Source organism: Rhinopithecus bieti, unplaced genomic scaffold, assembly GCF_001698545.2.
Source record: "Rhinopithecus bieti isolate Rb0 unplaced genomic scaffold, ASM169854v2 scaffold_6710, whole genome shotgun sequence".
NCBI lineage: Eukaryota > Metazoa > Chordata > Mammalia > Primates > Cercopithecidae > Rhinopithecus > Rhinopithecus bieti.
This window is the reverse complement of record NW_016805362.1, coordinates 3,333,996-3,345,303: the sequence shown is the minus strand read 5'-3', so window position 1 is coordinate 3,345,303 and position 11,308 is coordinate 3,333,996. Positions and strand designations below refer to the sequence as shown.

Here is an 11,308-nt window from a genome sequence, read left to right as displayed (position 1 = left end):
ATTGACTTTCTTCACAGAACTAGAAAAAACTACTTTACATTTCATATGGAACCAAAAAAGAGCCTGTATAGCCAGGACAATCCTAAGCAAAAAGAACAAAGCTGGAGACATCACACTATTTGACTTCAAACTATACTACAAGGTTACAGTAACCAAAACAGCATGCTACTGGTACCAAAACAGATATAAAGATCAATGGAACAGAACAGAGGCCTCAGAAATAACACCACACATCTACAACCATCTGATCTTTGACAAACCTGACAAAAACAAGAAATGGGGAAAGGATTCCCTATTTAACAAATGGTGCTAGGAAAACTGGCTAGCCATATGCAGAAAACTGAAACTGGACCCCTTCCTTACACCTTATACAAAAATTAATTCAAGATGGATTAAAGACTTAAATGTAAAACCCCAAACAATAAAAACCCTAGAAGAAAACCCAGGCAATACCATTCAAGACATAGGCACGGGCAAAGACTCATGACTAAAACACCAAAAGCAATGGCAAAAAAAGCCAAAATTGACAAATGGGATCTAATTAAACTAAAGAGCTTCTGCACAGCAAAAGACACTACCATCAGAGTGAATGGCAACCTACAGAATGGGAGAAAATGTTTGCAATCTATCCATCTGACAAAGGGTTAATATCCAGAATCTACAGGGAACTTAAAACAAATTTACAAGAAAAAAACACCACCACCAAAACATGGGCAAAGGATATGAACAGGCACTTCTCAAAAGAAGACATTTATGTGGCTAACAAGCATATGAAAAAAAGCTCATCATCACTAGTCATTAGGGAAATGCAAATCAAAACTACAATGAGATACCATCTTACACCAGTTAGAATGGCAATCATTAAAAGTCAGGAAACAACAGATGCTGGAGAGGATGTGGAGAAAGAGGAACACTTCTACACTGTTGGTGAGAGTGTAAATTAGTTCAACCACTGCGGAAGACAGTGTGGCAATTTCTCAAGGATCTAGAACCAGAAATACCATTTGACCCAGCAATCCCATTACTGGGTATATACTCAAAGGATTATAAATCATTCTACTATAAAGACACATGCACACATATGTTTACTGCAGCACTATTTACAATGGCAAAGACTTGGAACCAACCCAAATGCCCATCAATGATAGACTGGATAAAGAAAATGTGGGCCAAGCACAGTGGCTCATGCCTGTAATCCCAGCACTTTGGGAGGCAGAGGTGGGTGGATCACCTGAGGAGTTCGAAACCAGCCTGGCCAACATGGTGAAACCCCGTCTGTACCAAAATACAAAATTTGCCAGGCATAGTGGTGGGTGCCTGTAATGCCAGCTATCAGGAGGCTGAGGCAGGAGAATCATTTGAACCTAGGAAGCAGAGGTTGCAATGAGGCAAGATCACGCCACTGGGGACATAAATAAGGCAAGTTTTAGTTTAAAAAAAAGAAAAGAGAAGAAAAGACAAAATTAGCCAGGAATGGGGTACAGGCCTGTAGTCCCAGCTAGCCAGGAGACTGGAGTAAGTGGATTGTTTGAGTCCGGGGTCAGAAGTTGCAGCGAGCAGAAATTACACCACTGCACTCCAGCCTAAGCAACAGAGCAAGACTGTCTCAAAACAAACAAGCAAACAAAACCAAAAAAAATCTGAATAATGAGATTTGGGGAGCTTCTGGGTTGATGAACACATCCATGACCTGGGAGGGTGGTACACTCAGAGAGGGTGTGGAAGCTCTGTACCTCCTGCCCCAGTACCTTGCGTTATGCCTATCTTCCATTATTTGGCTGTTGCTGAGTTATATCCTTAATAATACAACTCTAAGTATAGCACTTCCTTGAGTTCTGTGAGTAGTTCTAGAGAATTATCTAACCTGAGGGAGGGTCATGGGAAACCCCGAATTTATAGCGGGTAGGTACTTATGCAAGCAGCCTGGGAACCCCACTTGTGGCTGGCATCTAAAGTAGAGGCAGATTATGGAACTGAGTCCTTAACTTGTACGGTATATGCTAAGTACAGGTAGTGTAGTGTCAGAATGGAACTGAATTATTAGACACCCAGTTGGTGTCAGAGAATTGGAGAACTAGTGCAGGAACAACAGATTTGGTGTAAACACACACACACACACACACACACACACACACACACACACACATTCATTTATCAACCACACTGTATTCCTGGGGGGGAAATATTTTGAACTAGAATCTGAGCAAATCTGGAGACCTGATTACCATAAAAGAAGACACACATGGAGATCAAAAGCCAGTTAAGCAACACAAGGATACAGATTAAAGCAATTTAAGAGAAATATCAACCAAAATGCAATGTATGCGTCTAACTGGGATCCTGATTGGAGACAACTACAATCAACATGCCTACAATCATGTGGCATTCATGACACAATATGGCAAATTTGAATACTGCCTAGATATAAATAATATTAAGGAATTATTGTTTATTTTAAGTATGAAGAGTATTATTATTATGGTTTTTTAAAGTCTTTTCTATTAGTCATACATACTGAAGACTAGGAAATAATAGCAATGGGACTTCTTCTAAAATAATCCAGGAAGTATAAATTTTAAAAGATTGGCCATGTGTTATAATTGTAAAACTGGGTGATGGGTACATGAGAATTAATTATTCAAGTCTCTCTCCTTTTAGAGTGTTTGAAAATTGCCTTAGTTGAAAAGCTTTTAGAACATAAAGGGAAATGTAAATTAGAAATTATTAAATTTTCAAACATCCAATGAAATCCAAAGATGATTATTCTGGAGTATAAGACAAAATTCACCTATAAACAAATACAGGGATTAGCAAAGAAGTAGAGGATGAGGTGGGGAAGGAAAGGAAAGTGACAGAAAATAAATAGCAGCAGATGAGTACACAGATTTCCCAGTTGGACACTCTTCACCTTAAGCCACTGAACATACCTGCAGCTCCTGGGCAATCTGTTCTACTTTCAATTCTAATGCCTTATAACTTTCGAGAAGAGCGTCCTTCTCTGTTTTAAGTTTTCATTTTCTTCAATCAGTTTCTGATCCTGCTTAATTTTGCCAGGCTGACGTTAGACCCTAAATTAAAGTCACCAACAGCCAAACTTTCCCTATAAAACAAATTCATTTATTTTAAAAAACAAACTGAATAAGGATGACAGAGAAAACAAATCTAAGTTATCTTGGGTCTTTTATATCACAATATATCTGAAAGTTAATTTTGAAAACTAAAATATTTACCTAGTTCATAATATTAAAATAATGCAAACAAGATTTTATAACTGAAGTCGTAATTCAACAATGCCTCTAATTCTCAAAGAAAATATATTCCAACTTCTTCATAGCACTATCAACTACAGAGAACAAAGTAAAAGCATTTCTGTATTAGTTTTTTTCCAATGCCTCCTCCCTGTGATCCCCGTTTACCGCCTCCCCGCCATTTGACAGTTTAGCTCCTAAAGCACTGAAGAGATCCCATCAAACAACTATATCATCCAAGATACAGCATCATGTCTTGGACCATGATATAGAAGAATGTTTTGATACACATAAATATCAAATCTGGCTTTCTGCTCAAGCTGATGATTCAAAATTATCNCTAACAAGCATATGAAAAAAAGCTCATCATCACTAGTCATTAGGGAAATGCAAATCAAAACTACAATGAGATACCATCTTACACCAGTTAGAATGGCAATCATTAAAAAGTCAGGAAACAACAGATGCTGGAGAGGATGTGGAGAAAGAGGAACACTTCTACACTGTTGGTGAGAGTGTAAATTAGTTCAACCACTGCGGAAGACAGTGTGGCAATTTCTCAAGGATCTAGAACCAGAAATACCATTTGACCCAGCAATCCCATTACTGGGTATATACTCAAAGGATTATAAATCATTCTACTATAAAGACACATGCACACATATGTTTACTGCAGCACTATTTACAATGGCAAAGACTTGGAACCAACCCAAATGCCCATCAATGATAGACTGGATAAAGAAAATGTGGGCCAAGCACAGTGGCTCATGCCTGTAATCCCAGCACTTTGGGAGGCAGAGGTGGGTGGATCACCTGAGGAGTTCGAAACCAGCCTGGCCAACATGGTGAAACCCCGTCTGTACCAAAAATACAAAAATTTGCCAGGCATAGTGGTGGGTGCCTGTAATGCCAGCTATCAGGAGGCTGAGGCAGGAGAATCATTTGAACCTAGGAAGCAGAGGTTGCAATGAGGCAAGATCACGCCACTGGGGACATAAATAAGGCAAGTTTTAGTTTAAAAAAAAGAAAAGAGAAGAAAAGACAAAAATTAGCCAGGAATGGGGTACAGGCCTGTAGTCCCAGCTAGCCAGGAGACTGGAGTAAGTGGATTGTTTGAGTCCGGGGTCAGAAGTTGCAGCGAGCAGAAATTACACCACTGCACTCCAGCCTAAGCAACAGAGCAAGACTGTCTCAAAACAAACAAGCAAACAAAACCAAAAAAAATCTGAATAATGAGATTTGGGGAGCTTCTGGGTTGATGAACACATCCATGACCTGGGAGGGTGGTACACTCAGAGAGGGTGTGGAAGCTCTGTACCTCCTGCCCCAGTACCTTGCGTTATGCCTATCTTCCATTATTTGGCTGTTGCTGAGTTATATCCTTAATAATACAACTCTAAGTATAGCACTTCCTTGAGTTCTGTGAGTAGTTCTAGAGAATTATCTAACCTGAGGGAGGGTCATGGGAAACCCCGAATTTATAGCGGGTAGGTACTTATGCAAGCAGCCTGGGAACCCCACTTGTGGCTGGCATCTAAAGTAGAGGCAGATTATGGAACTGAGTCCTTAACTTGTACGGTATATGCTAAGTACAGGTAGTGTAGTGTCAGAATGGAACTGAATTATTAGACACCCAGTTGGTGTCAGAGAATTGGAGAACTAGTGCAGGAACAACAGATTTGGTGTAAACACACACACACACACACACACACACACACACACACACACACACACATTCATTTATCAACCACACTGTATTCCTGGGGGGGAAATATTTTTGAACTAGAATCTGAGCAAATCTGGAGACCTGATTACCATAAAAGAAGACACACATGGAGATCAAAAAGCCAGTTAAGCAACACAAGGATACAGATTAAAGCAATTTAAGAGAAATATCAACCAAAATGCAATGTATGCGTCTAACTGGGATCCTGATTGGAGACAACTACAATCAACATGCCTACAATCATGTGGCATTCATGACACAATATGGCAAATTTGAATACTGCCTAGATATAAATAATATTAAGGAATTATTGTTTATTTTTAAGTATGAAGAGTATTATTATTATGGTTTTTTAAAGTCTTTTTCTATTAGTCATACATACTGAAGACTAGGAAATAATAGCAATGGGACTTCTTCTAAAATAATCCAGGAAGTATAAATTTTTAAAAAGATTGGCCATGTGTTATAATTGTAAAAACTGGGTGATGGGTACATGAGAATTAATTATTCAAGTCTCTCTCCTTTTAGAGTGTTTGAAAATTGCCTTAGTTGAAAAGCTTTTAGAACATAAAGGGAAATGTAAATTAGAAATTATTAAATTTTCAAACATCCAATGAAATCCAAAGATGATTATTCTGGAGTATAAGACAAAAATTCACCTATAAACAAATACAGGGATTAGCAAAGAAGTAGAGGATGAGGTGGGGAAGGAAAGGAAAGTGACAGAAAAATAAATAGCAGCAGATGAGTACACAGATTTCCCAGTTGGACACTCTTCACCTTAAGCCACTGAACATACCTGCAGCTCCTGGGCAATCTGTTCTACTTTCAATTCTAATGCCTTATAACTTTCGAGAAGAGCGTCCTTCTCTGTTTTAAGTTTTTCATTTTCTTCAATCAGTTTCTGATCCTGCTTAATTTTTGCCAGGCTGACGTTAGACCCTAAATTAAAGTCACCAACAGCCAAACTTTCCCTATAAAAACAAATTCATTTATTTTAAAAAACAAACTGAATAAGGATGACAGAGAAAACAAATCTAAGTTATCTTGGGTCTTTTTATATCACAATATATCTGAAAGTTAATTTTGAAAACTAAAATATTTACCTAGTTCATAATATTAAAATAATGCAAACAAGATTTTATAACTGAAGTCGTAATTCAACAATGCCTCTAATTCTCAAAGAAAATATATTCCAACTTCTTCATAGCACTATCAACTACAGAGAACAAAGTAAAAAGCATTTCTGTATTAGTTTTTTTCCAATGCCTCCTCCCTGTGATCCCCGTTTACCGCCTCCCCCGCCATTTGACAGTTTAGCTCCTAAAGCACTGAAGAGATCCCATCAAACAACTATATCATCCAAGATACAGCATCATGTCTTGGACCATGATATAGAAGAATGTTTTGATACACATAAATATCAAATCTGGCTTTCTGCTTCAAGCTGATGATTCAAAATTATCTAAAAAGTAAGCTACTCGGAATAATCTAACTCCACCAAAAGTTTTCACAAGGAGAAGAGTCACTTTTATTTAAAAAGTAAAGGCAATTCCCTGAAACTCTTTAAAACATTCCTAAAGTCATAGGAAAAATTTCAAATCTTATCTGAAATTCTGACTTTGCCTGAATAATTCAGATTTGGGAGCAGATTTTTATCTTTGATAAGTGTATTCCAAAGAGTTGGCATGAAAAGTTTATATGTAAACTTTTAAATAATTCAGGAATTATTTTCTTTCAAAATAGTTTGTAATGAAAATACACCTGCTAAAGCAGAGAGGAATACATTTGAGAAAAGTAGAAATATCAGCATCAGCCCTTAAAATCACTGACACAGTTAAGGATTCCAAAAGCATAAGCCTTAACTTCTATTCTACTATGACAGGGACCTCTACAATGAACTAGAAATAAGTGAAGACTAAATTCTTACTTTGGAAATGTCATAGGATTTCCTGCATCATTTTCATTCTTCAAATCAAGAGTCAGCTTCTCACTTAAGTGCCCCTTGGGCCTGCTGAAAGTTGACTGGTTTGATCTATGCCCCCACAAAGGAATGGGGCTTTTGAGGTTCCTGAGAACAAGTTGACCAGGATCCAATTTTTTTTCCTCACAGATGTCAGTTCTGGAAGTAGGTTTGCATTTCTCTGCAAATCCTTTCTTAAACACTTCTTCCCCTATATCCACACTGCCATACTCAGCCTGAGCAATAACTGTTCCATCTTGAGAGGTTGCTTTAATTCTCATTTTTATTTCCTTTTCGAAAATCAAGCTCCCCAAAAATGTTGTGCCCTAAGAAAGAAGAAAACGTAAACCAGCTATATACCAACATGTTTCTCTTCCCTTATTTTGTTTCTACCCATTTTTTCCAAGCATATTTCTTCATTCTGAAATCTCTATATACAAAAGTCTTTCCTTGATGTTGGCTATAATATGCAAATATACATCTCCACGTATATGAATGTATTCCAATTACACATTTGCTAAAATGAAGTAGAGCTAAATACTTGTATAGGCAGCCATATTTATAAATCTAAAAATGTATTACTAAGTAAATATCCTACAATAGTTTTTTTTTAACCCAGCAGATTACGTTGACTACTTTGGCCCCAACTAAATATAATGCTCTCCTGAAAAGCAACAGCACATAAAAATGAATCTCTGATATCTAGAAAAGGTACTCAATTTTACAAAACTTTAAAAGTTTTAGAGGCACTCAGGAACTCTGATTTTAAAGTAAGACAAACAGAAGTGAAAAAACAAACTGAAAGCACAAAATACAAATTCTTTAAAATCAACAAACTGAAATTATAAAATGTGAGGTATCACAAATACATATTCAAAACTTTTTTTCTTCTTCTTTTTTGAGACAGAATCTCACTCTGTCGCACAGGCTGGAGTTCAGTGGCACAATCTTGGCTCATTGCAACCTCCGCCTCCCCGGTTCAAGCGATTCTCCTGCCTCAGCCTCCCCAGTAACTGAGACTACTGGCACACACCACCACACCCACCTAATTTTTGTATTTTTAGTAGAGATGGGGTTTCACCATGTCAGCTGAGCTGGTCTCAAACTCCTAACCTCAAGTGATCCACCCACCTTGGCCTCCCAAAGTGCTGGGATTAGAGGGGTGAGCCACCGTGCCTGGACTTCTACATTCAGAACTCTCTTAAATAGACTTTTGCTTAAGAGGGCTACAACTGTTCAACTGGCATATGAGAAATTAGGTGCTTGCTAACTTTGAGCTATTGAATATCCATCAACAGAACTAAGCAAAGATATACCTAAAACATATCTGGGATTGGAACATATTGAAACTTAATTTTAATAAGAACTTATCTACTCTTCCATAAAATTGTAATTACTAAAATTACTTTGACACAATCTTAACTACTCTTCCCAAATTTCTCTAGGTTATTTTCCTGATTTTCACCCTGTGCATACTATAAAGGAAATTAAAAGTAAGTATTCTTTTTCAGAATATATAAAGCATAAATTTAAAACACAAAATGGGTAGGTACTGCTCAAATTTACTGCTTCGCAACTTCCTTGAAATAGGGACATCATCTGATGAAACGTATCTCTCTTAGAAGGTGGAGCTGTATTTTAGCTACATTCCCACTCTAAAATATGAAAACAATATCGTTTATGCAAACAAAGCAAATCAAATAGGACATCATACCTATAATAACCAGAGAAACAAGAGTGTAAAAAACACACTAAAAACCACCAAATACAAACCAGCCACATTTTAAAAGAAATAGGGGTGTGGGGAAGTCAAGGTCCAAGAAACTAAATAATATTTTTAAGAACTACTTTCTTTTTTAACTACACAGTAGTATAGAAGGTAAAAGTGAGACCTGTGTAGGAATTCTTAACCTTTTTGTGGCCATGGGGCTCCTTTATCAGTCAGGTGAAATCTTTGGACTTTTTTTCATGTTTTTAAATGCATGAAATACATACAATTACAAAAAAGAATTATTTCATTGGGACACATTTTTATTTTTTATTTTTTATCTTTTGAGACGGAGTCTGGCTTTGTCACCTAGGCTGGAGTGCAGTGGCGTGATCTCAGCTCTACAGGCACCCTCCACCATGACCAGCTAGTTTTTTGTATTTTGTAGTACAGACGGGGTTTCATCGTGTTAGCCAGGATGGTCTCAATCTCCTGACCTCGAGATCCCTCCGCCTCGGCCTCCCAAAGTGCTGAGATTACAGGCATGAGCCACTATGCCCGGCCGACACATTTATTTTAACACCAGGTTAAGGATACCTGGGCCTAGAAGGATGCAAATGAAGGGGCAGAGAGGGAGACTCAAACTACATATGCTCAAGAGTCACCAACTATCACTACCCAAAAAAAAAGAAAAAAAATAATTTTGTAGATGGGGTCTTGCTATGTTAGCTCAAGCTGGTCTTCAACTCCTGGGCCCAAGCAATCCTCTCACTTCGGCCTCCTGAATAGCTGTGATTACAGGCACACACCCTGTGCCTAGGTGAAAAAATAATTTTTTAAATCCACAGAACAAAATAAGAAAATACTTTAGGTTAACAAAAGCACGGGTTTTATAAATTTTTCAAGGCATAAAATTCAGAAATACACACATTATATCAAGAGGCTTGAATTCACCAATAATATCAATATAAATAACAAATGAGATCCAGAAATTATCACCAATCAAATGGGATCAAGCAGGCAAAGTTAACAACCTCAAAATGTAAATAACTGAAATATATGTTAGGATTTTAATCAATTAGATATAGTTTTCCACTTAACCTCTTTCACACAAAAACCCTTGGTTTCAGCTCTTATTATCAAAAGTCTATCTAAAAATTCAAGAACAACTTATGCCCCTAGGAAGTCTTTGAAAATTATTGCTGGTTTATGTGGAATTATTAATATTTCAAGGAACCCTGTCTCTGGGCAATATGTGAATTCAAATGGAAATAAGCTATTTTCTACAAAAGTTTCAATTACCTAAAGCTGAATGTTCTAAAGGTCCATTACTCCTCGCATAGAATTTTTATGCAGAAATCTAATTTTAGATTTCTCTCTGAATTCAAATTCATTTTACTTACAATCACCAATCACAATTAGTATGAAGTTGTTCAAACAGATTCTCTCTGAATCATATATAATCATAAACACAGAACTCTGAACTTGAAATGAGTCTTCCTCAGTTCCAACTAACAAAAAGAACGACAGAGTATATGATACATGGGTGTTTTAATACTATACTTTACCAAAATATGTATGTTTTATATATATTACATATAAACATTTGATTTTATCATAAGAAATATATTTTCCACTAACCCTTATGAGCTGGAGATATATATCTGCACTTAAAAAATATATTTAGGTATTTAAAAGGTATAAAACTTTCATTTAATTTTTTTTTTTTTGAGACAGGGTTTCACAGCCTTGACCCCTCAAGCTCAAGCAATCCTCCCACCTCAGTCTCCCGAGTAGCTGGGATTACAGGCATGCACCACCATGCCCAGCTAATTTTTTTGTATTTTTTGTACAGACAGGGTTTTGCCATGTTGCCCAGGCTGGTCTCAAACTCCTGGACTCAAGCCATCCACCCACCTCAGCCTCCCAAAGTGCTGGGCTTTACAGGCATGAGCCACTGCACTTGGCAAAACTTAACTTTTTAAAATAAATCTGGTCATTGGTTTAGAACATAAGGCTTTCAATCATTAAAAAAGATTAATGTCACTTTTTAGAAATATATTTCATTCTGTTTTCTAAACTGGTATGCTTCATTCAGAAACAAGAAAGGATCATTTGCTTTCTACTTTATTCCTCTGAATTTTGCTTATATATATTAGAAAACAAGCTAAAAGGTATTTAAATTGTTAAACACAAATTCCAAGCTCTAGCTCTCATTCCCTTACTCTACATGTAATTTTTAAAGTCAGGCATGTAGGAACAGTAATGTAATATTCTTGATCTTCAGCGAACTACCATTCTGAGTATCGATTCCGACTGTGCCGTAGCATAGCGTGAAAGTGTTAGTTAAAAATGTGAAGGAATTTCAGTGCCCAGGACACCTTCTGGAAAAGGGGAAGGAGGGAGGCATTTGTGTTGTTACTGAATCCCTACTGTTCATGTATTTATTCAAATGCTAGATAAACTGATGCTCATCTAACACCTACCCGGCAGAGAAATTAGACATAGAAAAGTGAATACTTATCTCTACAAACTCACTAGGCTTGTAGAGGAGGAAAAAATTACAACTTTATAGGCTTTATATACGGAGTGACTAAAACACCACAGAGGACCAGGTAAATGGGTATTAGCAAAGACTGCATATAAAAGATTAGAGTTGAAAT

At 37.0% G+C, this 11,308-nt stretch overlaps 1 protein-coding gene across 1 annotated transcript in view; it reads right to left on the bottom strand.

Moving 5' to 3' along the window:
* STK31 (serine/threonine kinase 31) overlaps positions 1–11,308 on the bottom strand; it is a 135,558-nt gene that overhangs the window by 101,669 nt on the left and 22,581 nt on the right. The window contains exons 8-9 of the mRNA XM_017872233.1: positions 6,905–7,263; positions 5,774–5,948 (exon numbers count right to left, since the gene is read on the bottom strand). Of these exons, the coding sequence (XP_017727722.1) occupies positions 5,774–5,948; positions 6,905–7,263 (534 nt within the window). The remainder of the gene's footprint in view (positions 1–5,773; positions 5,949–6,904; positions 7,264–11,308) is intronic.